Raw genomic sequence first — 23,750 nt, forward strand, 5'->3', positions numbered from 1 at the left:
CATGGGAATTCAATTCAATGTGTTGGTTATTTTTAATATGCATGACTGTGCTGACAAAAACGAAGTGTGTTTTAAGTGGCGGTGCGCAAAATTTTAAAGTGCAATTGCTTGTATTGGTGAGTTCCGCAAGATTTTTTTTAAAAAGCCTCCCTCTTTCACATTTTGAAATGTTGGGAGGTATGGCGGTCCTCTACTTCAGCCACTTACACTCTCACACTGACACACATATACATCCACGCTCACACGCAAACACTTGCATGCTTTTACCTCACTTGTACCGCGTTCCTGCCTTCCCGGGTCGGGCCTGAGGGGCATGCACCATGTACATAAAAAATGATACGTGTGGGGTATTTCTGTAATCAGGGGGTGATTTCATAACCTGAGCAAAATAACGGTAACCGGCGTAAAAGCATTGTTTTGTATAACGACAGCGTAATTTGTTGTTGTATTTATTTGCGATTAACTCTACAAATGTTATAATTGCCACAAAAGCTAGTTATTCCTACACATTAGGTCGTTCCAGACTCAACGGCATTTAAACTAAAATATTTAAATAAAATGTAAATATAAAGTTAACGTAACTTTAGTGATCATTATCATAGCTAAACCATACAAAAATGATTTTTTTAAAAATATATATTCATACTAAATGTTGGGCTATATATTTAAAAGCGGCTTCAAAAGAAAACCCTATCCGTCCTTGAAAACATGACGTATAACGGTCCTTCCTGAAGTGAATAGAACCATGGAAGTGGGGGCTCTGGAGCTGCAGCTTCCGTCTAAGTTAAGCAGCTGAAGGTACTTCCATATGCATTCGGTGTTCTGAGGGCCGTGTAGGACACCGGGGTTTTCCTCAAACACAAACCGGGCACCCACAGACACTTTACAGGTACCTGGCGAATGATGTAAGGAGTTGTTACCGACTAATGCGATTAAGGGTGCTAGATTTTATTAATCTTATACCACCACGTATAGATTTCGAGTCTAGGGATAATCTCGCAGCGAATCATTCCGCCGAAAACGAATTCAATCCCGTTATTATTCAACATCGTAAACCCCGCTTCATTGTTACGGGTTCGATAGAAGCGCCATCTTTTCTTAATTCCCTCCCGCTACTGTCGCCAAGTGCGCCGACCAATCAACGTCGCTTTGCGTTCCAAATCTCGTTCTCGTTCTTCCTCGCTCGTCGCGTAAACCAGTCGGAGGCTTGCGACGCGTTTGCTAGTAGGCGTGGCACGCACGGACTATATAAACTCGACGCAAGGGCAATAGCGGTTTACCCCGTTTGCCGGGCGCTGTATGTGATTTGCGCGCCCTTTTCTTTTCGTCACGTGACCGCGCCCGGCCAATCGGCACGCTACTGTCCCTCCCATTTCTCCAGTGTCGCAGTGAGGCCGTTACATCGCCGAGTGGACACAAGGTAAGATACCACCAACGTTATTCAAGTGTTTTACCGGCCCTCAAACGGAGTGGCTTTATCTAGGGATATTCAGGTACGCTATGCGGACTCCGCTTACAAGTGGTTTGTGTTTCCATGAGCCGCCGCCATTTTATCACCCGCCGGGAGACATTTTGATTGTCTTTCTGACCCCGTTACCCCCTGTGCGGCATTTTACCTCAGGCCGCTTTCCTTTACTGCGTTACGAGCCGGTCGCGCAGTGTTAGATATATTCCGCACGCTGTTAACCCCTCCGCCCTTTGTGCTCTGTGTTTCCTTCAAGATGGCGGCCCACGCGCGGGGTTTCCGGCCAGCGGTGCACGGGCTTCACCGAGGCCTTTGTCTGCCCTGTGTGTGCGTGGTAACCGGGCAACGTATTCTGCGGCCCACGTTCCTTCTACCTCTCCCCTATGTGTATGCAGGACCCGGCCGTAGGCTGTGAACCCGGTGCTGCATTTACCAAACAGGAAGAAGCATGGTGCTTGGGATCAGTGTAAACACCGGGGTTAGAGCCCTGCTGAAATGCGGCAGCGGGCACGGCTCGTCCAGCCTTTGTCACCGTACTGTCCCCAGAGGGTTCAGTCTATGGCCATGTTTAACTAAATACATAAACGCATTATAAAGCCACACAAGCTTTCGCTGCCTCAGAAGTCTCTTCTTCAGATGAAGTCAGAGAAAAGGCTCTAATATCTGAAGAAAAGACCTCTGAGGTCCCAAAAGCCTTAAGCTACATCTTTCTTCTTTTGGTTCGGTAAAAGATATCGCCTGCGATGAGGTCTCCTGGCTTTGTATGTGTGCCCGTCTGCTGGAGTTGGGGCTCCCAGGGGCCAAGCCTGGTTCGGGGCTCTTATATTCTTTATGGTTACTTTGCACCCCCGTCCTGAACGTGTCTTCCTGGTGCGTTATTAATGTAAACATTGTCACGCTTACTCTGTCGGCCTTCTGATGGTATACCGATATATATATACGCGTTCTCCGATCGCCGGAGGGCAGAAGATGGGTCGTGTCCTCCAGCTAGTTTGTGTAAAACACTGTTTTAGAGTCCTGCTGCTACTGTTGTCATGGAAACCAACTTGGGGCCCCAAATAAACACTATAGCTCTCCCTTTTACTATAAGTATATAGTTTCCTTAGTGAGTGGGGGCAGTCACCGACGAGCCGCAGCTCCTCATCTCATAGAGTAGGGGGGGGGGAACGTGAAACAAGGTCAATTTGTCAATTGTGCAAATTTGTATTTTTGTTTACCCCCCCCCTGCAAAGACCTAAATCATCCGTTGGTCTCGTCTTAGATTCAGGAGCTGTGTGCCTAAAAGCTGTCACTGTATTAATATCTACCACTTCTGCTGGGTGGCCTTTCCACACTCTCTTTACTTTAGTACCGCTGTAGCAGTTTGGGTGACGACCCCATAAAAGGTGCATGATATAGACAAAAGTATTGGGACACCCGGCCATTACACCAACAGGGGTGACATCGCATTCTAAACACATAGACATTAATATGAAGTTTATATGAATTTCCGTGGGAATTTTTGCCCGTTCATCCAGTAGAGGGTCTGTGAGGTCAGCCGCTGTTGGGCGAGACGCCCGGCTTACAATCTCTTACAGTTTATCCCAAAGCTTTGGATGGGGTTGAGGTCAGGGCTCTGTGCGGCCGGTCAAGTTTTTCCTCCCCAACCTCATCCAGCCGTGTGTTTATGGAGCTCGCTTTGTGTGCTGGGCTGGAATAGAAAAGGGCCTTTCAGTTTTTGTGCCGATATTAAAGCCGGTGAAAGTTTGGATCGTATCAGCTATGGAATCAGCAGAGCGTTGGCGACTTTTACACACTGTGCGCCTCGACACGCGTGTGACCCGCTCTGTGACATTATGTGGTCTTTTTGTCTCGGGGCCCACGATGAATTCATGGAGCTCTTCAGAACGCCCCATATTTTTTTTCACGAATGTTTGTGAATGCAGACTGCGTGGCTAGGTACGACGTTTTATACACCTCTTTTAAAGGGTTTGATTGAAACACTTGAATTCATTAAGAGATGAGTCCCAATAATTGTGTAGCTCGGTCTATGATGCGGTTACTTTGTACGTACGAGGCGGCCGCCATGCTCCTCGTTACGTTGATACGGGCGTTTCGGTGTTGGGCGCGTGGATACCCGGCACGGCTTCTTGTTGTTTCGTCCCTCGCTTGTCTCCTGGAAATCAGCTATGCGTTCAGTTACTGTAAAGAACGTACGAAGTTCCACTTTCACTCTGCAAATGTGTATATTCTCGTAAAAATCAGTCTGCGGTGAGCGATTCCCGGCGCTGCTTCGGTTACAGGAGGGCGATCGCGCGTCTTCTGCTTTTATTTATAAAGCGTCAGCTTCTCGCTCGGCTCTTCTTACTTTACATACATGAATTCAGTAACACGGCGCGTGTGAAAATGAATCCTGGCGCACCCTGGATATAAACGTGGCTCAATCTCACCGTGTTGGCGTTTGTTCTTTGTTTTGGGAAGTTTTGTGAGGCTTCTTACCCCTACACCTCAGCCCTAGAAGAACCTCCCTGTTTGTGACCATCATAAGCTTTAGTATTTCTTTCTGTTCCTTTCTAGTTAATTATTGTAAACACCCCAGAATGTACCTTTTGCGTATACCTTTTTCTTTAAGGGTAGCAATGAAGTAATTTTGTGGAGAAGGAAGAGATAGCGTTCTGGGCTCTTGATGATGGCTGTTTTCTTAGAATCCTATAACCTTGTTTACGATTAATCGAATGCTTCCTTTGTAGGTCTGTGGCAGCTACCAGAAAACTCTTTCCACCTTAAGCATCGAGACAATACTTTGCAACAATGGTGAGTTTCTGCGTGTATTGAAAGCCCCCCCCCCTCATATTGATGTTTGCTTTGTATTAATAAGCCCCGTAACTTGCAGCGTCCCATGCGCATCTTCTTGAATGATGACCGCCATGTGATGGCCAAACACTCGGTAGTGTATCCGACCCAAGAGGAGCTAGAAGCTGTTCAGAACATGGTGTCTCACACGGAGAGGGCCCTGAAAGCCGTGTCCGACTGGATTGATCAGCAGGAAAAGGTTCTCATCACGGAAGCAGCACAGCCAGAAGCAGAAGTTACAGAGGATTCTACAGAAGACAGCAAGGATAGGTGAGCGCTAATGCCCCGCTAGATCCTGTTTGCTTTGACTTAAACCTTCTTAATGGTTTGCTAATTATCCTGTTTTGTGTCGTCTTTCCTTTATCAAGTGAGGCCAAAACTGGGGAAAACCCAACTAGGACTCTACGTGGAGTGATGAGAGTTGGCCTTGTCGCAAAAGGTCTTCTTCTCAAGGGCGACTTGGATTTGGAGCTGGTTCTCTTGTGCAAGGATAAACCCACCATCTCTCTCCTGAAGAAAGTAGCAGAAAATCTAATTGTACAGTTTGCGGTATGCTCGCTCTTTATTTTTTAATCGTTGCGTTTTGTAAATCTTAATTTATGTTCCAGCATAAAAGTATAATTTGCTAAAGTTATGTTGTACAAGCCAGGCCAAAACGAGTCTCGGTTTGCAAGATTCCAGACTGGACACGGAACATCTGCTCACTGTTCTTATATTTCTTCTGTTTCACGTGTAGTCTGTTTCTGAAGAGAAGTACGATGTCATCCAGAATATCAGAGAAGCCTCAATTGTAATCAAAAACACAAAAGAGCCTGCTCTAACACTTAATATTCGCCTGACATCCCCCCTGGTACGCGAGGAGATAGAGAAGATAAATGCTGGAGGTATGGAAGGAAGACAGCGGACAAATTTATATCTGAGTTTTAATCTTAACCTTTCTTTATTGCTCATCCTGAATTCAAATGACTAGTCTACCTAATGTCTAAGAACCGTAGTTTAGTGACATATTATGCTGTAATACTCCCCCCCTTTTTGGGGGGCCTTGTTGCCACCTGTGGTTTAATACCCAATGGCCCTATGTGTGGATATTAGTTGCCCATATACAGGGCCAGAGGGACCAGAGACGACTTTATTTTTTTATATTTTTTCCTCTGAAGATTCCCAAGCCCTTCTGGCACTGAATGCCGTTTAAGCCAATGTGTTTTGCATGTATGTGATACCGGGCTGTGTGTGTTGCTGCAAAGATGTCTGACATACATTGTTGAAAAGGGGTCAACCAGCATCTTGAGTTCCCAGAAAACTTTTTTTTTACATTTAAATGGCATCCTTCACGTGAGGGATGTCGGCGGCAAGTGCTGGTTTTCCCGTTCGTTTTGTGCTCTAGCCTCCCTCCTGTCAATCCGGCCAGCTTTCTCTCCAACCCTGGTAGTCAGACATTACCTTGCTGCAGCACAAACTTGATCCCAACATGTTGTTGTTTTTTATATGAATATATATATTTTGCAATATGGTTCTGACATCTGATCTCGTATCAAGACTTCTAGTTTGTCAATTTTTAGGGACGCTGGACCTTTGACCAACAGGACTCTCTCTGTCATGGGCTGTGGCCAGGGCAGTCGAGCTGGAGGGAGGGTTATGCGTTCATGATTTAGCATCTAGTCGAGTTTACTTTAAACCTCTAGACTCTGCTCTTTAAAGAAGCAGTCTGCCAGTCGTCTGGTGCAGAGATATCATCTGTCTGTAACCATTCATACCATGTATTCTGGTAGTGTATCACATCGCAAAAGTGTTCTTTTCTTTCTAAAGAATTCCGTGACTGCAGTCCAGAATATGGGGGCATTTTGGGATTATATGAAACATTCTATCTTGGGCAGACTGCTACTTTATTGCTTGCTAGATATGTTGGTTTAGGCACCAATAGCAAAAGCAACAGGCGCCTCAGAAGATTATTTTTTTTTGTCCCCTTTCTTTCTCTCTGGATTTTGGTGAAGAATAAGTTAAGGACCTCCTGTTCCCCAATAGCTCAGGTCAAGTAGTTTAGTGTTAGCTGAGTTTTTTTTTTATGTAAGGAGCCCCACTGCCCTCTGGAAGCTGCCTCATCCCCTGTCCACCTGACAGACAACCCCTTGGTCAAACCGTGCCTTGTCTTCTTATCCATGAATAGAAACGATATCAGTCAGCGATCCTCCGGACGTTCTGGACAGGCACAAATGCCTTGCTGCATTGGCGTCACTCCGACACGCCAAGTGGTTCCAGGTTTGCATTTTATTATTTACGTCTACAAGTAGTAAAAGCAATTAATTTACTTTTTGTGTTTAATTTTTTTTATCTTAAATAATGCATAATATAAGCTTTATGACAACACCTGAGCAGTAGCTGTGATAACTTAGCACCTGTCGCTCTTCAGGCTGCTGGGTATATATACAGTGGATTATAACTCCTTTCACATGGAAATGTAATGCCTTGAGCATAGTTGCTGCTTTGTTTTAAGAGTAATTTTAATTTTTCTACACTGTAATTGCTAACATACCATACATAAGGCTTATTATATATAATATATTTTACCCTTGACAAAGTAGCACTACAACAGGTTTATTTTGTTTTTGTGTGTTAATTTTTTTTTTTTTTCCGGCTTGTGTCTGTGTAACATTGAATATTGACCCGCGTCTCTTATTGTCTCAGGCTAGGGCAAATGGGTTAAAATCCTGTGTTATTGTCATCCGTGTGCTTCGGGATCTCTGCACACGTGTACCAACGTGGGAGCCGCTACGTGGATGGGTAAGATAACCTTTTTTTTTTTAAGTTTGGTAATATTGGTCTGTTAAATTGGCTTGATTTAGGAAGCTATCAAGATAACAACTTGGCTTACAGACTTTATATTACATCTTCGTGTTGTGTGGACTGCTTTGCTGATTTAGTCAATGTTCAATTCTTAGCCTCTTGAGCTCCTGTGTGAAAAGGCCATTGGAACAGCAAATAGACCAATGGGGGCCGGCGAAGCCCTCAGGCGAGTTCTCGAATGCCTTAGCTCCGGAATTCTTATGCCAGGTTAGTTTAGCATTCTTCCTTTTTTATTCTTTCTTTCTACATAAGTGTTAACCGAGAACTATATACATTCTGACATCTGGATTATATAATTTTTTTCTAGATGGGCCTGGCCTCTATGACCCGTGTGAAAAAGAAGCAACTGATGCACTTGGACACCTTGAGAGACAGCAAAGAGAGGACATCACCCAGAGCGCACAAGTGAGTATTCTGGACACCTCTGAACTCTATTTAGCAAGCATAGTCTTAGTAGGAATCTCTCTAAATTCAGGCTTCGCCCACCTGCTTGATTTTATTGGGAAATTCTGCCTTGAGGCTTAGTAGCCAACTTTAAAAACCATTTCTGCATCTGACGTGTCGATTGCTGCTAGTGTGGTAATGCTGTGGATTTTTATGAACTACCCATTAAGATTACTTGAAATGAATGTAATGGCTCCAGACTTTGTTCATGCTCTTCTGACCTCTTGGGTTTTCTCCCCCATCGTTGTGACAGCATGCACTGAGACTGGCTGCTTTTGGTCAGCTGCACAAAGTCCTTGGGATGGACCCTCTGCCTACAAAGCTACCTGCAAAGAAACCAGTTCCTGAGCCAACCATAGACTACACAGGTAGGCCTTTGTTATCCAGTCTTCTGACTCAAGTAGTTGCCTCACCCAAATCCCAGGCCTTCTGCGTGTATCTAATCCTTACTGTCTCCTGCAGTCCAAATCCCTCCCAGCACAACCTACGTAATGCCAGCCCTGAAGCGCCCCATTGACGAGGACGGAGAAGACAAATCGCCAAGTAAGAAGAAAAAGAAGATTCAAAAGAAAGGTATTAAGGATTGGAGGTTAGCCAGGGTAGCGTTTCTCACTTTAGAACGTGAGCTCTGCATAGCCCATGTTGATGCATTCTTGTAACGCCAATTCTCATGTGGAAAGTACACTCGGTGTCCGAAACAGTACATTGTATATGTATGCAACTGGAATTATTGCCGCAGTTCCTGAAATCGCTGTCGTGGAGTGCAGGCTATCCTTGGAAGAATAGAAACTCTAGCTTCTCTTGCAGATGTGTTTATTGCTGGACGCCTGACAATGTTCTTGCTCTTCTTTAAACCTCTAATCACACACACACACACATTTTCAGATGAGAAGAGCGAGCCTCCTCAAGCCATGAATGCCCTGATGAGGCTGAACCAGTTGAAGCCAGGTCTGCAGTACAAACTCCTGTCCCAGACAGGCCCAGTGCATGCTCCCATATTCACAATGTCAGTAGAAGTAGATGACAAAACATTTGAAGCCACTGGACCTTCAAAGAAGACCGCCAAGCTGCGTGTTGCTGTGAAGGTAAGGCCCTGGTCTAGGCTTTATATACTTTTTTTTTTTTTTTCTTGTACTCTTGCCGCTTGGTCTAATGCTTAACAGTTAATTATTGGTGCCTCTATAAGCTGGCCAGATGACTCCAGGTTGATGGTAAAGGCGTATTAAGCAAATTCATGATAAAGCTGCAATTGTTCCCTGTAGGTGTTGCAGGACATGGGTCTTCCCACTGGGCTCGAAGAGAAAGAAGAAGAAGCATCGGCAGCTGATGAAGCGGACCAGAAAGCAGCAGCCCAAGCTTCGGCTCAACAAGCCGACTCTTCCCAGGCTGAGACCGGATCCCCCTCTGAGCAGGCGGAGGTAAAATATTGGTAGCTCTTCACCAACACAATATTATTCCCTTTATGGGAATAGGACATACGTTCTGTCTCTAATATGAAATATTCAGACCGCATTGGTCTCCTGTAGAGCCATGCCAAGTATGTTTCCTTGTGCTGGAAATGTGCAGTAACTGGTAGTTAATGGGCTCTTTTTTTTTTTTATTTCCCCCCCGCTCTCCTTTACAAAAAGGGCTCAAAGCAGCAGGGGCCTATACTTACGAAGCATGGAAAGAATCCGGTTATGGAGCTGAACGAGAAAAGACGTGGCTTAAAGTATGAGCTAATCTCGGAAACTGGAGGCAGCCACGACAAGAAGTTTGTGATGGAGGTGAGCAGCCATTTCCATTTCTTTTCCTCTAGATTTTATTACGGTGTCGTCGTCAATCTTCCTCCGGTAGTCTGCTTTATGTTCACCTGCCATGTTCTACATATACTTTGTCCTCTTGTCCTTTGAACAGCAAATTGCTCAAACGTAGGCTTGCTTTGCTCTAGTGTGTAACGCTCTTTCTCTTCTCCAGGTTGAAGTCGATAACGTTAAGTTCCAAGGATCCGGCTCGAACAAGAAAGTAGCAAAAGCTTATGCTGCACTTGCTGCTCTTGAAAAACTTTTCCCAAACTTCACCACATACACGGAGGCACCTAAAAAGAAGAGGCCTCCCATGATGCCCAGGGGTGGCCCCAAGTTTGCAGGAAAGGTGAGTCAACTGAGCCAGCGCTTCTAGAAACATCTGTTTACGTGGGCACGAGCTTTCGTGGCCTATTTGGATATTGAGACTCTGCTTATAGTGATCTCCCTGGTTTTCTTGATTTGCCGTAGAAGTTGAGCTGCGAGGACACGGACAGCCTTTTTAAATCTAAATCGATGTATTGTCCGCAGCATAACCAAGGATTTGGCATGATGTACAACGAAGTCCCGCCGCCTCAAATGCGTGGCCGTGGCGGGAGAGGAGGAGGAATGAATCGCGGCAGAGGTCGGGGCCGCGGCGGCTTTGGAGGAGGCTACATGAATTCAGGTACGTTTTCCGATGTAACGCAACGTCGGTGGAGCCTTCGTGGTCCTTAATACAATGTGTGCTTCGCTGGGGAATATTAGCTAAATCTGAAGTGTTTCCCTGTCAACAATATACTGTTCTCTGACTCTAGGTGGATACGGTGGAGGATACGGTTCAGGCTATGGTGGAGGCTACAACTATCAGAATTCTGCCACGGCTGGATACAGTAAGTGAACTGACGTGTTTTATATCTTGTTTTTTTCGGCCGTATTCTGTCCCTTTAGAAATGAGAATAGCCGCTGACTGTCGCCCACAAACGAGACCTTTTTTATGAAACGGTTTTTCCCCCTACAGCTACAGAACTCGTGAATGTTTGAAGCATTTGTCTTCCTAAAGTCTATATGGCAACCTTTTGAGTGGCAATCTCTTTAGGCACAGGACAAATTCTAATGTATATCACGCGCCTCTAGCGAAACTTCATAACAGGTTACCGTACGATCCTTCCCCTCCGTGCCTTGGTGATGTCCTTTCCCGCAGGCTGCTTGTACTTACAGGCAGATCTGCAAAGCTTTCCAAAATGTTCATCCCGAGTACACTAAATGAAACCGAGCAATAATGTTCATGCAGGAACGTGTTGTGAACGTCCTGTTTTCATCAATGCTTGATTATTACTAAATTGCTAGTTTGTTTCCAGTGGCCTTAGTGGGTGAGGGATGTGGAGAACGTCATGACAGGAGGTGGAATATATATACTTTATTAAAAACTACAGAGAGATGAAGGAAATCTAGGACTAGTTAATGTGATTGTGTATTTTGATTTATTTTTTCCTCCCCTTTTGGTGTCCGATTCTTACCACAATGTATTTTGGTCGTGTTAATCTATGCACGGGGTAAATGGCTGGCCCTCCATAAAAGTGAATGTTTTGTTACTTTATCAGAGGACCCTAAACCGACTGTTTTTTTTTTTTCTCTTTTGGTTTTAAGCACTGCAGGCAAACGCTCTTTCTGTAACTTTTTTCTATTACGCGTTACCCCCCCCCATCACACCCCACTAAGTTTTTGTCCCCTTTCTGGAGAAGCATCTGCGTTGTTTGGGGGGGAGACGGGAGCAGAGAAATCTAAAACTTTGTACAAAAACTGTGGCACGTAGGCCCGTTTTACAAAAGAATTCTAATTCTTTTTTTCTCTCTGCTGTCTCCCCCTTTTTGTAGGTGACTTTTTCACAGACTGCTACGGTTATCATGATTTTGCGTCTGCCTAGACCATCTGTAGCGTACTCTAACCAAACATTCAAAATCCACAAGCTCTTTACTCCAGTCTTATCTTGAACTCCATAAAAGGCGAAAATTCTGCTGCTCTTTTTATTTGCTCATCGCTGAATTTTCGGACTGCTCACTTCAAGCGTTCGGACTGTAGATCAGCAGCAGTGCACAAAAACGGGGCGGTTTCATCCTTCCCCGGGACATCTTAACTTTTACGTGAAAATGGAACTTGTCCCCCTCCCCACTTTTTTTTTTTTTCTCTCCCCCCTCTTGCCAGCGGTTGACGTGACAAGTGTGGCATGGCCAGTCGTTTACTCCTTCCGTTCCACTGTACATTGCACCTGCCGTGCGGCGCTTGTAGCGCAACCAAGGACAATTTTAAGGGTTTTTTTTTGTTCATCTTAAAAGTGATTTTATTGTCTTAAACTTGCAACCATTGTTTGGCTTTTGGCGTGGTGATGTTTTAATAAACCTTGTAAAAATGACATACCGCAAAAACTCTGTGCACGTTATTGTTAAATGGGCCGATGGGTTTGACGGTGGCCGTTTATAAGCAATGTCTTTGTCCAAGCTTTGGTGCATCTACACGACACAATTAGAAGGGACATTGCTTATAAAGGTCGTCCTCTACCCTCATGTACCCAAGCGGTGCGGCTTTTCAGAGTATCCTTGACATGAGCTTAAGGTCGTTGATGAGTCCTGATGATAAACCTTTGCTCGTTGTATGGGGTATGCTGAGAACGCACGCTGTAATCTTCATGTATGCCAATGCTGCACTCAATGGAGGCAACTAATACGGTGATTGTAAATTACCTGCCTACACGTGTTTTGAGGGGCTTCGTCTTGGAGGGTGCAGGTTAAGTCACAGCACTTGCAAATCTTTACCCGCCGGCCATGACTGCCCCCTCTTACGCTGTTTGCAACTCTCCTTGCCTTTGGTCCACTGACCCCTAAAACAGGGCCACCATCTTTCCTGGAGCTGTTGTGAAGCACAGGCTGGTCGGCATGTGCATCGAATCTTTTGGGCCTTTCAGGAGTTTTTGGTGAAGTTTGACTTTACATAGCCTGAAAGGCCGGTGAGATTTGCCGTGCGAAGGAACTCCTTGGGTTAATGCATGCAGTCTGTTTAACTCTTGACACTGGGACTAAAAATGTTCTCTAGTATTAAACACTCTAAAATTACTGTTTGTTGATACACCAACCGCCTCGTTGTTCTTCTAGACTGGTTTATACAAGCATTTAGCCTCCAGAAAAATGCGTAGAAAAACAATCTTGAAAAGTTGGACTGAAGCAGTCTGGGTGTCGTTGCTGCCCTTCAGCAATTATCCATTTCCTATGGAATTCTCATGTTTTTACCCACCAGACTGTACAGAAAGCGGGTATAAAGATATAGGAGGTATGGGCAGTTAACCCCGGTCTATGAATAGGCTATGAGGGCAGAAAATGGAATCTTAGCAGGCTTTGCCTGGCTCTTTCACTTTCAAAGTTAAGTAGCCCATTTACCAGTGGATCCCTTGCAAATCAATTATATGACCCAAAATATTTCTTACTTCAGTCCTGTGACTCCAGAAAATAACAGTGATGCGAATACATCTTACGTTTTATCCTGAGGCGTCAAAAAATCTTTTCCAAATATTTGCCAAGTCTTTAATACAAATCCTCACCGGGTCCATGGGAAGCCCGCACCATCTGGCTAACGCTTATCCCAGCAGCAGGATCTAAATGGGCTTTCTTTGGGTTATCGGTTGTCTTTGGTTATTTTTCTCCATAGTGTAGGGTGCTATAATTGCCCCAACCTAAATCATCAGCGTGTCCTCAATTAAGAAACTAAGCCTAGAGAGCTGCATGTATGTATATATATATATATATATATATATATATATATATATCCATCCTATAAACAGAGCATATATCCAGAACACCGCTGTACTTGGAATCGAATGGTACATAAAATTTCAGCCCGTGTCAGGAGTAACCATCTGCTGTCCGTCTTCATGTAGACGGCCGTTGACGAGGGTCATGCTGGATGCAGATGGGGTCTTCTGCGCAAATGCGTTTCCTGATGTACTGATGACTTTTACCACTTGTGTTTTCGTGGTGCGACTTGCATTTCGTGTCCACATACATTTTGATATAGCAGCCTATATAGTCACTGAATAAACCACGCTTGTCTCCGCTACAGGTCAGTTCTACAGTAACGGAGGAGCTTCGGGCAACCAAGGTGGCGGTGCCGGCTCTGGAGGCTACAGCAGCTACTACCAGGGGGATAGCTACTCTGCGCCAACGCCACCCAAGCCGTTTGTGAACAAGAAACCACCACCTCAGGCACCCCAGCAGCAACCGCCTTCCTCTCAGCAACCCCCACACATGGGTGCCCCACCTAAACAGCCCTACAGCCAGGGCTACCAGTCACACCAAACACCAGCCGCACAATCCTACAACCAAAGCCAGTACGGCAACTACGGCCCTCCGCAGAAACAGAAGGGAGGCTATGGCCAGGCACCTCAGGGCGGTGGAAGTGGTGGGTCCTACTCCTACTCCAACTCCTACTCAGGGGGAGCTTCCTCAGGTCAGTTGAGGAATGCAATAGTTTTTATTTTTTTTCCTGTTAATGATTTCGCTCTACATATATTTTATGCAGTGTTATGGCTTGCTTGTTTCTCGTGTTTCCTTTTGCCTGTTTCTTAATCTGTCCTGTCTTACTGCTCCTTTAGGGTACGGTGGAGGAGAAGGTGCTGTTGGCCGAGGTGGCAGCTCGTACACGCCTGGCTCTGGTTACAATGCAGGTTCACACTCTGGCTACGGCGGACCAAGCAATACCTCATCATACCAAGGTAATGCCTCGTCCCTGGCTCGTTGTAACAAAAGTAAACGGAGGCTTTAGAGTCTTAGGGCTTTCGGTCTGGTTGAGTGACTAATGTACCCAGCAGATTGCTTACCTGACAGGCTGTGGTGTCAGCGATGAAGAGGGTGGGCTTTGATGTAAGACGTGGATTAAAAGGTTCCTTTTCAAACGAGCAAAACTTTTCTTTAACAAATGCATTTAATGTACAAAAGTGTGTGTGTGTGTGTCTGTATATCAATGTTTTGAATATATATATAACTTAATGTGTGGATGGTTTTGAGGTGCAATCGATAACTAGCATCAGGTAACCCCCCATCCTCAACACAAAGGCACCAAATGCATGTTCTAACCTAATAAAAAGGGAACTTTTCTGCAGATCCTGGTAACAGTATGACTGCTGCCGCAATACACATAAGGAGGGTTTCTTACAGATTTGTGCTCATTTTAATCTGTATACACAATACGACCGCAGTTGCTTGACATGCGTCTCTTGTATTCTAGGCTACACACAATCCAATTACAATCAAGGTCCTGGACAAGGCTACGGTGGCCCTCCAAGTTCATTTCAGCCCCCTCAAGGTGGACCCGGTGGATTCGGCAGAAACACAGATCACAGCATGAGCTATCAATACAGATAAACTCTATTCCCTTTTATCCCTGGCCCCTTTTTGCCTTCTCCCTTTTTGGGTAGGGCGCCTTTTTTTTTTTTTTTTTGTTACCACTTCTGGATTTATGGCATCCATGGAAAAGGATTCTCTGTTCCCCGCGTTGAGGTGATTTTACTCCGGTTCCTTCCACGTGACATCTCTTTAATTCCATCCTGATTTTTGCATAGGTCTCTTTTTGCTTTTTTTAGTTTTTTAATCCGCCGACCATGCCAGAAGGCCTTTTGTGCATATACTGTAAAGTCTCTCTCCTTCTCCCAGCCTTTGTTTTTGTCTTCTGTTTATTTAAAATGTGGCTGACATCAGATGAGAGCTGTGGGAAGAATCTTGATTGAAGAAGAAAAGAAAATGTAATGCGGTTGTTCTTTGTGTCTAACAGATTTCCGCCTCCAGCGTTTTCGTTGTAATCACCTCCTAATAATTACGGTGTTAGTCTGGCAGTAAAACGGTAGATCTTTGTTCACCCGTGAAGAATGTTATGGGAGTGCAGAGACTCTCCCCGCTGTTTGGGTATTAAGTAATCTGCGTTATTTAACACTGTCCATTGTGAATGTTCCAAGCACCCACCGCGAGTCGGACCCCTTTTATTGCCACACTTTCACCACGGGACGGTCCTGTGATCACTTAAGGGAAGTTGCTGTCCGCAGCAGAATGTCTCACTTTGATGCACCCCCTCCTAGTTTTCCTTATCGTTAAAATAATTCTGTGAAGTGACTTAACAAGCTTTATGTATTTTAATGCGTTTAGTGTTTTTTGAATTTTTGTTCCCTTTTTTTTTTCTTGTTTTATAAGTGAAATAATGATTTTATTTGAAGTGGGATACATCAAAAGGGTATTTTTGGGGAAATTTTTTTTTTGTATGTCTCGTATCATTCAGACAGTATCTTGAGTGAACCGAAACATAGACAAATAAAACTGTAAACAGAAGCCTTGCCTTTTTTTTTTTTTTTTTATATTGGCCCGCTGTGTCTTGTAATACCAGTTTATAAGTTGTTTCCATTCAACGCGGTCCACGGTCTGTATTATGTCTTTAGTCCTCTTTCCTTTTAGCGTGATTCAGTTAGGGGGGGTCCTGCAATTATTGTGTAGATGGATAGACCTCATTGTCTACCACTGAAGGGCATTTCTGTATAATTCAGCTTCGTGCTGTTCTTGGTTATGACACGGTGCCCCCCCCGCCACAGTAACCCACATTGGAGATAGGTGTACGCCGTATAATTCTTACCTGTAACTGGTTTTTGATTGTTAAAACACATGAGTAATGATCAGCCTTAATGGGGGGAGGGGGCTCGCAGCAGACATGCGTGGGGTAATGCATGTATGTTAAGACTTCGCTGTACAATACAGGTAGCCGCTGAAGTCTCCTGTTCAGGATTTACGCAGGGACGCGTTCTGCGATCTCAAGTATGATGGAGCACCAATTTGCTGCTTTATCAGTTGTTGCTACATGTGGTTAAGATGTTTGCTACGCTGGATACCAAAGATAGCCGTGTCCCCCTGTGCAATACTCGCATATTGCATACATGGTGACAATATTTTCTCTAGCAGCCGTAGTCATTGCGGGTCTGGAGGATCCTTGATCATCTATGAAGGATAACATCGCCAACTGCTCCTCTTCCCATCTTGTATATATCCCACCACCGTCTAGTTTCTGATTGTAGGCGAGCGTGCTGTGACCCTCTTCAGGAAGCTTGTTAAGACCCTCTCCCCTCTCTCCTTCGTGAAGATTGACTGCAGAAGGATTTTTCCCCTCCCCCTGTCTCCCCAACAAATTGGACTTCTGGATATGATTCTCTTAATATGCGATTTGGTAAATAGATAAGAAGATCCTTGCGGCTTCTTTCATAACTAAAATTTCTGTAGTTAAACTACTTATAGCTTGTGGGGTTTATGTATTAATATAATTGTCAGCAATGCGTCATTTAAACATTTTTCTTGGGAGGCTGGGATTTGGTGATTTAACTTTGCCTAACTTGTTTCCCCATCCTGAAGTTCTCTGGAACCCTGGAGTGTTAAGGATACTCAGAAGGAAAAATACCGAAATCTAGACATAATTGATCATAAACATAATTGTAAGCTTACTCTTCTCTGACATTGCGAGAGGACAATGTCACTTCTGGTGGACTCCTTATAAATGGACAGTTAAGAGTTATACTGGAGTATCCATACATCCATCTCTGGTCTTTATGCTCTCATCCAATTACTCCTCTGGCAATCACTTTGTCCTTAAGGGGTTAAACTTATTGCATCCTCTGCACCCCTTGACAACTCCTCTACAGTCCACATATCTCAATCCCTGCTGCCACCTTAGCTCAAATGACATTGTTTTCTTCATACCCCAACGCCGCTAACCATTCTCAAGTAAAGGCATCCAATGCCCACAAATCACAATTCCATTTATCTGTGTATCCTACTCCTGTGCATCCTACTCCTGTGCTCAGGTGATGTTGAATGTAACCCTGGCCCCACCATCCCCACCTTCCTCCGCCCCCGCACCTTCCGAACTAACACAAACTACCGCAAACCCTCCAATCTTAAATCAGTCCACTGTAACCCCGACACCCCTTTCTCCTGTGACCTCTGGAATGCAATAAACTAACTGCTGTCCATAACCTTTTCATCTCTAACCACCTTAGTCTTCTTGCACTCACTGAAACATGGTTGACATCCTCAGACCCTCCCTCTCCTGCTACCTCTCTTACGGTGTCCTTCACCTCAGCCACACTCCCAGACCCGGAGACAAACATTCTCCTCTCTCCTCGCTGTACCTTTCAATGTCTGCCACCAATTGTTCCAATTGTTCTCTTCTCCCCGATTGCACTTCGCATGCCTCCTGGCCTCCTGGCCCCACCTCACATCACTTTGCCGCTTGGATCGCCCATTTTCTTTCCTCTACCATCCTCACCTGCTGCTTCCAAACTACTTTCACTCTCCAATTCTCACAATGGACTACCTCACAGACTCCCCGTGGCGGTCATCAAATCGATCTAGTGTTTCCCACGTTTGCCCCCCCCGTATGTTTACGCAATCCCCCATGCATGTTTACGCAATCCCCCATGCTGCCCACCTCAGCCATGGCATTCCACACAGACACGTCTCCTCCAAAGAAGTTCACGTGCCGCTGAGTGCCTATGGAGGAAGTCTTGTTCACCGGAAGACTTGACTCACTACAAACTCTTGCTCTGTTCCTATACATCAGACATCCATCTCTCTAAACAAACATTTCATTGATTACCTCTTTCCCATAACCCTAAACGTATATTTTGCACTTTTAGCACTCTTCTCTGTCCCACAGCACATTCCTTGTCCTCCAGCTTCTCTGCCCAGGAGCTTGCCACCTACTTCAAAAATAAAATTGACACCATGAGGTATAATATCTTCCATCATAATGTCAATCATATGGTACCTCAACCACCCTTCTCACCTCAATCATCCTCACCTGCTTCAGCCCAGTTACACCCGTTGAGGTTTGCGAGGTCCTGTTGTCCCACCTCACCACTTGTCCCCTCGACCCTGCACCTTCACATCTCCTATCACACCTCTCTAGTGTCCTTACCCCAACCCTAACCCACATCTTTAATCTCTCCTTTTCCTCTGGTGTATTCCCATCCTCATTCAAACATGCCATCATCTCCCCCATCCTAAAGAAACCTTCCCTTGACCCCACATACCCATCAAACTACCATCCAGTTTAACTTCTCCCCCTAGCTTCCAAACTGCTGGAACGAGTAACTTTACAATCAACTAACAAACTTTCTCTCTTCTAACTCTCTTACTTGACCGTCTACGATCTGATTTCCGTCCACAACACTCAACAGAGACTGCACTGACTAAAATTATTAATGACCTCCTCGCAGCTAAAACGAAAGGCCATTTCTCACTGGTTATTCTCTTGGACCTCTCTGCAACCACCCCCTCCTCCTACAAACCCTCCATGGCATCCGTGACACGGCTCTTTCGTGGCTTAAATCTTACCTTTCTAACTGTACTTTAAGTGTCTCATTCACTGGAACTTGCTCCTCTCCCCTACCGCTATCTATTGGTGTTCTTCAAGGCTTAGTTCTTGGGCCTCTGCTATTCTCCATCTGCACTTCTTCCCTCTGACAACTTACCGTATTAATCGTGGTTGTCTTATAATCAGACCTCAAATAGGTCTGCCTATGAGACGACTAAGATCCAGATCCCCGGCAGCTGCAGGGGACCTGGATCCTCCTGCCCCCCCCCCACCACCGCACTTACCGGTGCTTCCCCGGTGTGTAGCCGGGGCAGTGTGTAGATGTCTATGCGATTCACACCGGTGCGGGGAATTCTCTCTGACAGTCGGGGAAGGTCTGCGCGATGGACGCAGACAACCCCCGCTGCTAGCCACACCTCCTTCCAGCTGCAGCGTAAGTTGTCTACGCAAATCGCATAGACATCTACACGCTGCCCTGGCTGCGTGACAGGGGAGTCAGAAGCACCGGTAAGTTGGGGGGGAGTGTTAAATGGGGGGCATAAGGCATTTCTGGAGGCAGAGTGTTCTATGAAATGCCTTTAACCCCCCTTAATGCCACTCTGCCTCCAGAAATGCCTTTTTAACTCTCTATACGCCACTCTGCCTCCTGAAATGCCTTAAACCTCCCTATATGCCACTCTGCCCCATAATATGCCTTTTAACCCCCTTAATGCCAGAGTGACATATAGGGGTATAAGACATTTCTGGAGGCAGAGTGGCACATAGGGGGTCAAAAGGCATATCATGGGGCACAGTGGCATATAGGGGGTTTAAGGCATTTATGGGGCAGAGTGACAAGCCTGGGGGCAGATGTGCATAACTGGTGGGGCAGGTTGGAAAATAGAAGGAAATAAAACCAAAATACTTTTCTCAATCATAGCTTTTATTAAAAAAAATAGTTTACATGAATAAACATTTACTGGTAAAACTTTTTTCCTATAGGGTCGTCTTATATTCAGGTTTTTTCTTTTTTTCGTAAATTAATATTCAGATTTGGGGGGTCGTCTTATAATCGAGCAAACAGCGGTATTTCTTCCTTTGGCTTCCAGTACCACTTATGTTATATGCAGATGATACCCTGATCTATATTTCTGCTCCTGACCTTTCCCCCTCTCTTCTAACTCGCCTCACCCGCCCTTTCCTCACACAAGATACCACCAAATTACTAATCCACTCGCTTGTGATATCCCGCCTGGATTATTGCAACTCCCTACTAACCGGTCTCCCCCTCTCCCGCCTTTCACCGCTTCAATCCGTCCTCAACACAGCAGCCAGATTAATTTTTCTCTGCCGCTGCTCCACTATGCCAATCACTTCATTGGCTCCCCATACCCTCCAGAATCAAATTTAAACTTCTGACCCTGACCTATAGAGCCCTTTCACAACCTGCGGCTTTCTTCTACTGTTGCTACCTCTTCCCACTCCCGTAGTCAGGATTTTACCCGCACTGCTTCCCTCCTGTGGAATCCCCTTCACCATTCCCTCAAACTTTCTACCTTGTACACAACCTTCAAAACCTCTCTGAAAAACCACCTGTTCAGGGAAGCGTACAACATTCCTTCCCATTACTCCCAACCATCATAATCAAACCATCTGAACAATCAACAGCTTCAACACATCCAAGCAGTCCTCTCCTATTGTCTCTCTCCCCCCTCAACCACCGACTAGATTGTAAGCTCCCAAGAGCAGGACCCTCTTCTCCTTTGCACCACTTTGTTATTTTATGTGTTATTGTATGTCTTTATAAATTGTTCTACTGACTGTAACAGCGCTGCGGAATCTGCCAGTGCTTTATAAATAAATGTAATGTAATGTTTTATAAGAGGAAGCTTTTGTTCAGCTCGTATACCGGGCCAGGTTCTGGTATCGCTTTAGCTCCACTGAGCCCGGATGCAGACCGGCTTAACTGGGCAATCAGACTCCCTAGTGCACCGCAGCTCATTGCACGGGACTTCTCTGATCTATACATCCAATCAATCACACTATAGAGAACTGTGCCTTGCCATCATAGCCTCCATAGCACACCATTCCCCGGCCCCGCACGTTCCTAATATTCCATAACCAAGCAGTAAGGGGGGAAAAAAACGTACGTTTCAAGTTTTTATAATCTGTCCTATCGCAGTTCCCCCTTTTCTCCAGGTGGGGCACAATGCTAGGGTATTTAGGAGGTATTTAATACTCAACTAATTTCTCCCATTCCCATATCCTTTGGGTCGTTGCCCAACCTTTCCATTCTCTTTTCACCTTAATCTTTTTCCCTGTGCATGGCTTCTCATAGAAACACTGGAGGGCACAGAAACTCCCATGAGGAACATCTCCATTAATTATTAATATCGTACGATTTTTTTCTGAATTATTTCAATAATTCGCCAACAATTTATGCAGCGCTTCTTAAAATACATATATTCATGGAGACTAGAATTGAGAGGCTAAGACATTAGGTGGAGAGAGAGCCCGGCTCGCAAGCTTACAATCTTGTCAGGGGCAGTCGTAAAGCCTGTTCCTTTAATGCCTTCTAAGTAGAGTGTGTACATGACGAGCCTACCATTACAAACGCATTTCTTCCGAAAGAGTTAACCTTTTTTTTAAATTTTATTTAACCAAAAGATGCCGACGTTTACCGGGAGGCCACAAAGCTTTGCGAGTAGAACCTCCGCGGATCAGGAGCAGCTCTTCACAGCATCTACGAAGTCCGGCCAGAGACTCAGTAAGTCGTTTGGCTTGTAATGGTGAACTGTAACCATCCTGGCAAACTTACACCTGTTATAATCTAACCTCTCTAATGTAAAAAGATTCCCCGACGTCCTGGAGATCTTTATCCCGCTCGCCTCCAAACACATCCCAACAAAGACGTCCTCTAATGGGAATATTGGTACGGTCCTTATGCTCTTGTATACGCTTGCTGCTATATCTCCAGAGAACACGTAGCCTGTGCCAGAACAGTATGGCGGGTAATAGTTTTTGGGGTAGACCGAAGGTGGGATGTACCATTTGCTTTGTTTGTCCCTGAATGGTGTGCTTCCCACCAGCACCAACCCTGTGAAAAATCTCACCTTGACGGGTTTCTCTGGCTCTAAAATACGCCGTACCAGGAACCAAGGATTGAGGAACATGTCGCTGTCGACCTTCATGACGTAGCTGACGTTTGGACAAAGGCGATAAACCCACTCGAAGCCCATCAACGTCTTGAGCGTCAAATTGCCATAGGAGTCGACGAAGTCCTGCTGAACGATATCGTGGTGGATTTCACTCTCTCTCTCCACCTTCTCTTGAGCGCTTTTGTCCAACGTACGTCCCAAAAGGAAAAGCCTCATGGTCGATATGCCGGCGACTAAGCTCTCGTTGGCCCAGGTCTTCCTTAAGGCGTCTCTGACGGAGGAATCCTGGGGCGGCGATGGGATAAGTAACAACAGAAATGGAGGAGCTCTCATACATTTTGTCCTTTCTTCTATGAGATAAGGGTATAAAGGAGGTGGTAGGGTAATACGGTCTGTCACCGGAACAGTAATATTTATCTTTCTATAGTAGGTATTGCTCTGGTACCCGATAAAGAGGACTGTAAGCAAGTAAATCCCGAACAGCATGCTCTTTAATTTTCCTTGGCATCTTAATAAACTTGAGGTTGGTGGATTGTTCATAATCAAATCTCTAAAAAAAACACAAAAAAAAGTTATTTATAAAAGACATTACAATTCTAGAATGAGTTCAGAGAAGGGATTCTAACTAGATAAAAATTATCAGGAAAGACTGAGAGATCCCAATATGTCCGGCTTGTAGGAAAGTAGAGAGCCCACCATTGGTCATGTCCCTGATCTTCCTAACTTGAAGTTTTTCACCGTAATAAATTTGAAGTCTCCTAATTAACCACCTTTTAATAAAACCTCTGTATACAATTATCATCGCCTATACCTTTTTTGATGTCAATAAAATGATCCCTTTGCTGAAATTCCTTTTTTGTCCACAAGGTGTCATCATGTCTCGACAAAAATGGGTATTTTTAAGAGGATCCGTTATCCTAAGAAAACAGCGTTCCTTTTCAAATATTACCATATATATTATATGGTATATATATAATTATTCTATACATTGTTACATAAGTACATAGTAGCCATGGGAAAAAAACAACTCCCACAGCCAGCAGATGAGCCCCGGGGTACAGGAGGATATATAATTCCTGAAAATTAAAAATAGCTTCAACGAAAACCCAAAGAGCTGGTACCTTTTTAAAGGCATTTTGTCGACTTTACATGTTTTAGTACGAGATCCAGAGGCAAACATATGTTTCTCTTATACATTTTTAAGGCTTGAGCGTTTTGGGGGTTATACAAATCACCCCGCGCAAGAATGACACCCGAATAAGTGAACTCACCATAAAAAATAAATAAATAAACTTACAGAAATGTCTCAAAAATGCAAGATGTTAATAAACATCCAGAAATGTGCTAAAAAAAAACATTAAAATAAATGCATACTAGAAACAAGTAAATATGTATGGCACTCACAATCTCCAATCTGAACGCGGAGCTGCGTGTAAAGGCGAACAATGGAGAACGAACGGCTACACGAGGAGCAGATGAGAGGCAGAGAGTTAACATTTTTCCTTAAGAAGCATATATATAAATATATATATATATATATATATATATAGATATATATATAGAGATATATATATATATATATTTTTTTTTGTAAGTAGTATGGGCTGGGTGGGTAAAGATCCCTTTCTCCCCTCCGATGTGTAGCCGGTGCGCACAGCTCCTTTCTGAACGCCACCGCGCCCACTTACGTCGTAAACAAGGTATAAATAACACAAAAAAAGTGTCACAGGTCACAAAATCCATAAAACCACCAATGTGTTTCGTCTATCATTCTTCGTCAGGGCTGGTGAGTTCACATATTTAGGTGTCATTCTTGCACAGGGTTATTTTTTTGGTTCACTGTCCACTTATATTTATATATTTATGTAACTTATT

General features: G+C 44.6%; 2 protein-coding genes across 2 annotated transcripts; one reads left to right on the forward strand and one right to left on the reverse strand.

The window, feature by feature from the left end:
* The first annotated feature begins 1,288 nt into the window (after positions 1-1,288).
* On the forward strand, positions 1,289-15,710 carry ILF3 (interleukin enhancer binding factor 3). The gene is given in 21 exon segments (XM_053464826.1): positions 1,289-1,420; positions 4,195-4,258; positions 4,338-4,567; positions 4,666-4,846; positions 5,034-5,181; positions 6,462-6,553; positions 6,980-7,075; positions 7,234-7,345; positions 7,446-7,543; positions 7,836-7,950; positions 8,045-8,155; positions 8,468-8,667; positions 8,845-9,000; positions 9,211-9,348; positions 9,539-9,715; positions 9,898-10,033; positions 10,164-10,238; positions 13,456-13,742; positions 13,744-13,842; positions 13,988-14,107; positions 14,620-15,710. Coding segments are annotated over 20 exon segments (2,694 nt in total). The 5' UTR covers positions 1,289-1,420; positions 4,195-4,255; the 3' UTR covers positions 14,740-15,710.
* A 5,561-nt stretch (positions 15,711-21,271) lies between these two features.
* On the reverse strand, positions 21,272-22,421 carry LOC128492336 (beta-1,3-galactosyltransferase 5-like). The gene has a single exon (XM_053464857.1). The coding sequence runs from the start codon at positions 22,413-22,415 to the stop codon at positions 21,438-21,440; it is 978 nt and encodes a 325-aa protein (XP_053320832.1). The 5' UTR covers positions 22,416-22,421; the 3' UTR covers positions 21,272-21,437.
* Positions 22,422-23,750: the final 1,329 nt, after the last annotated feature.

The sequence above is a fragment of the Spea bombifrons genome, chromosome 4, assembly GCF_027358695.1.
Source record: "Spea bombifrons isolate aSpeBom1 chromosome 4, aSpeBom1.2.pri, whole genome shotgun sequence".
NCBI classification, from domain to species: domain Eukaryota; kingdom Metazoa; phylum Chordata; class Amphibia; order Anura; family Pelobatidae; genus Spea; species Spea bombifrons.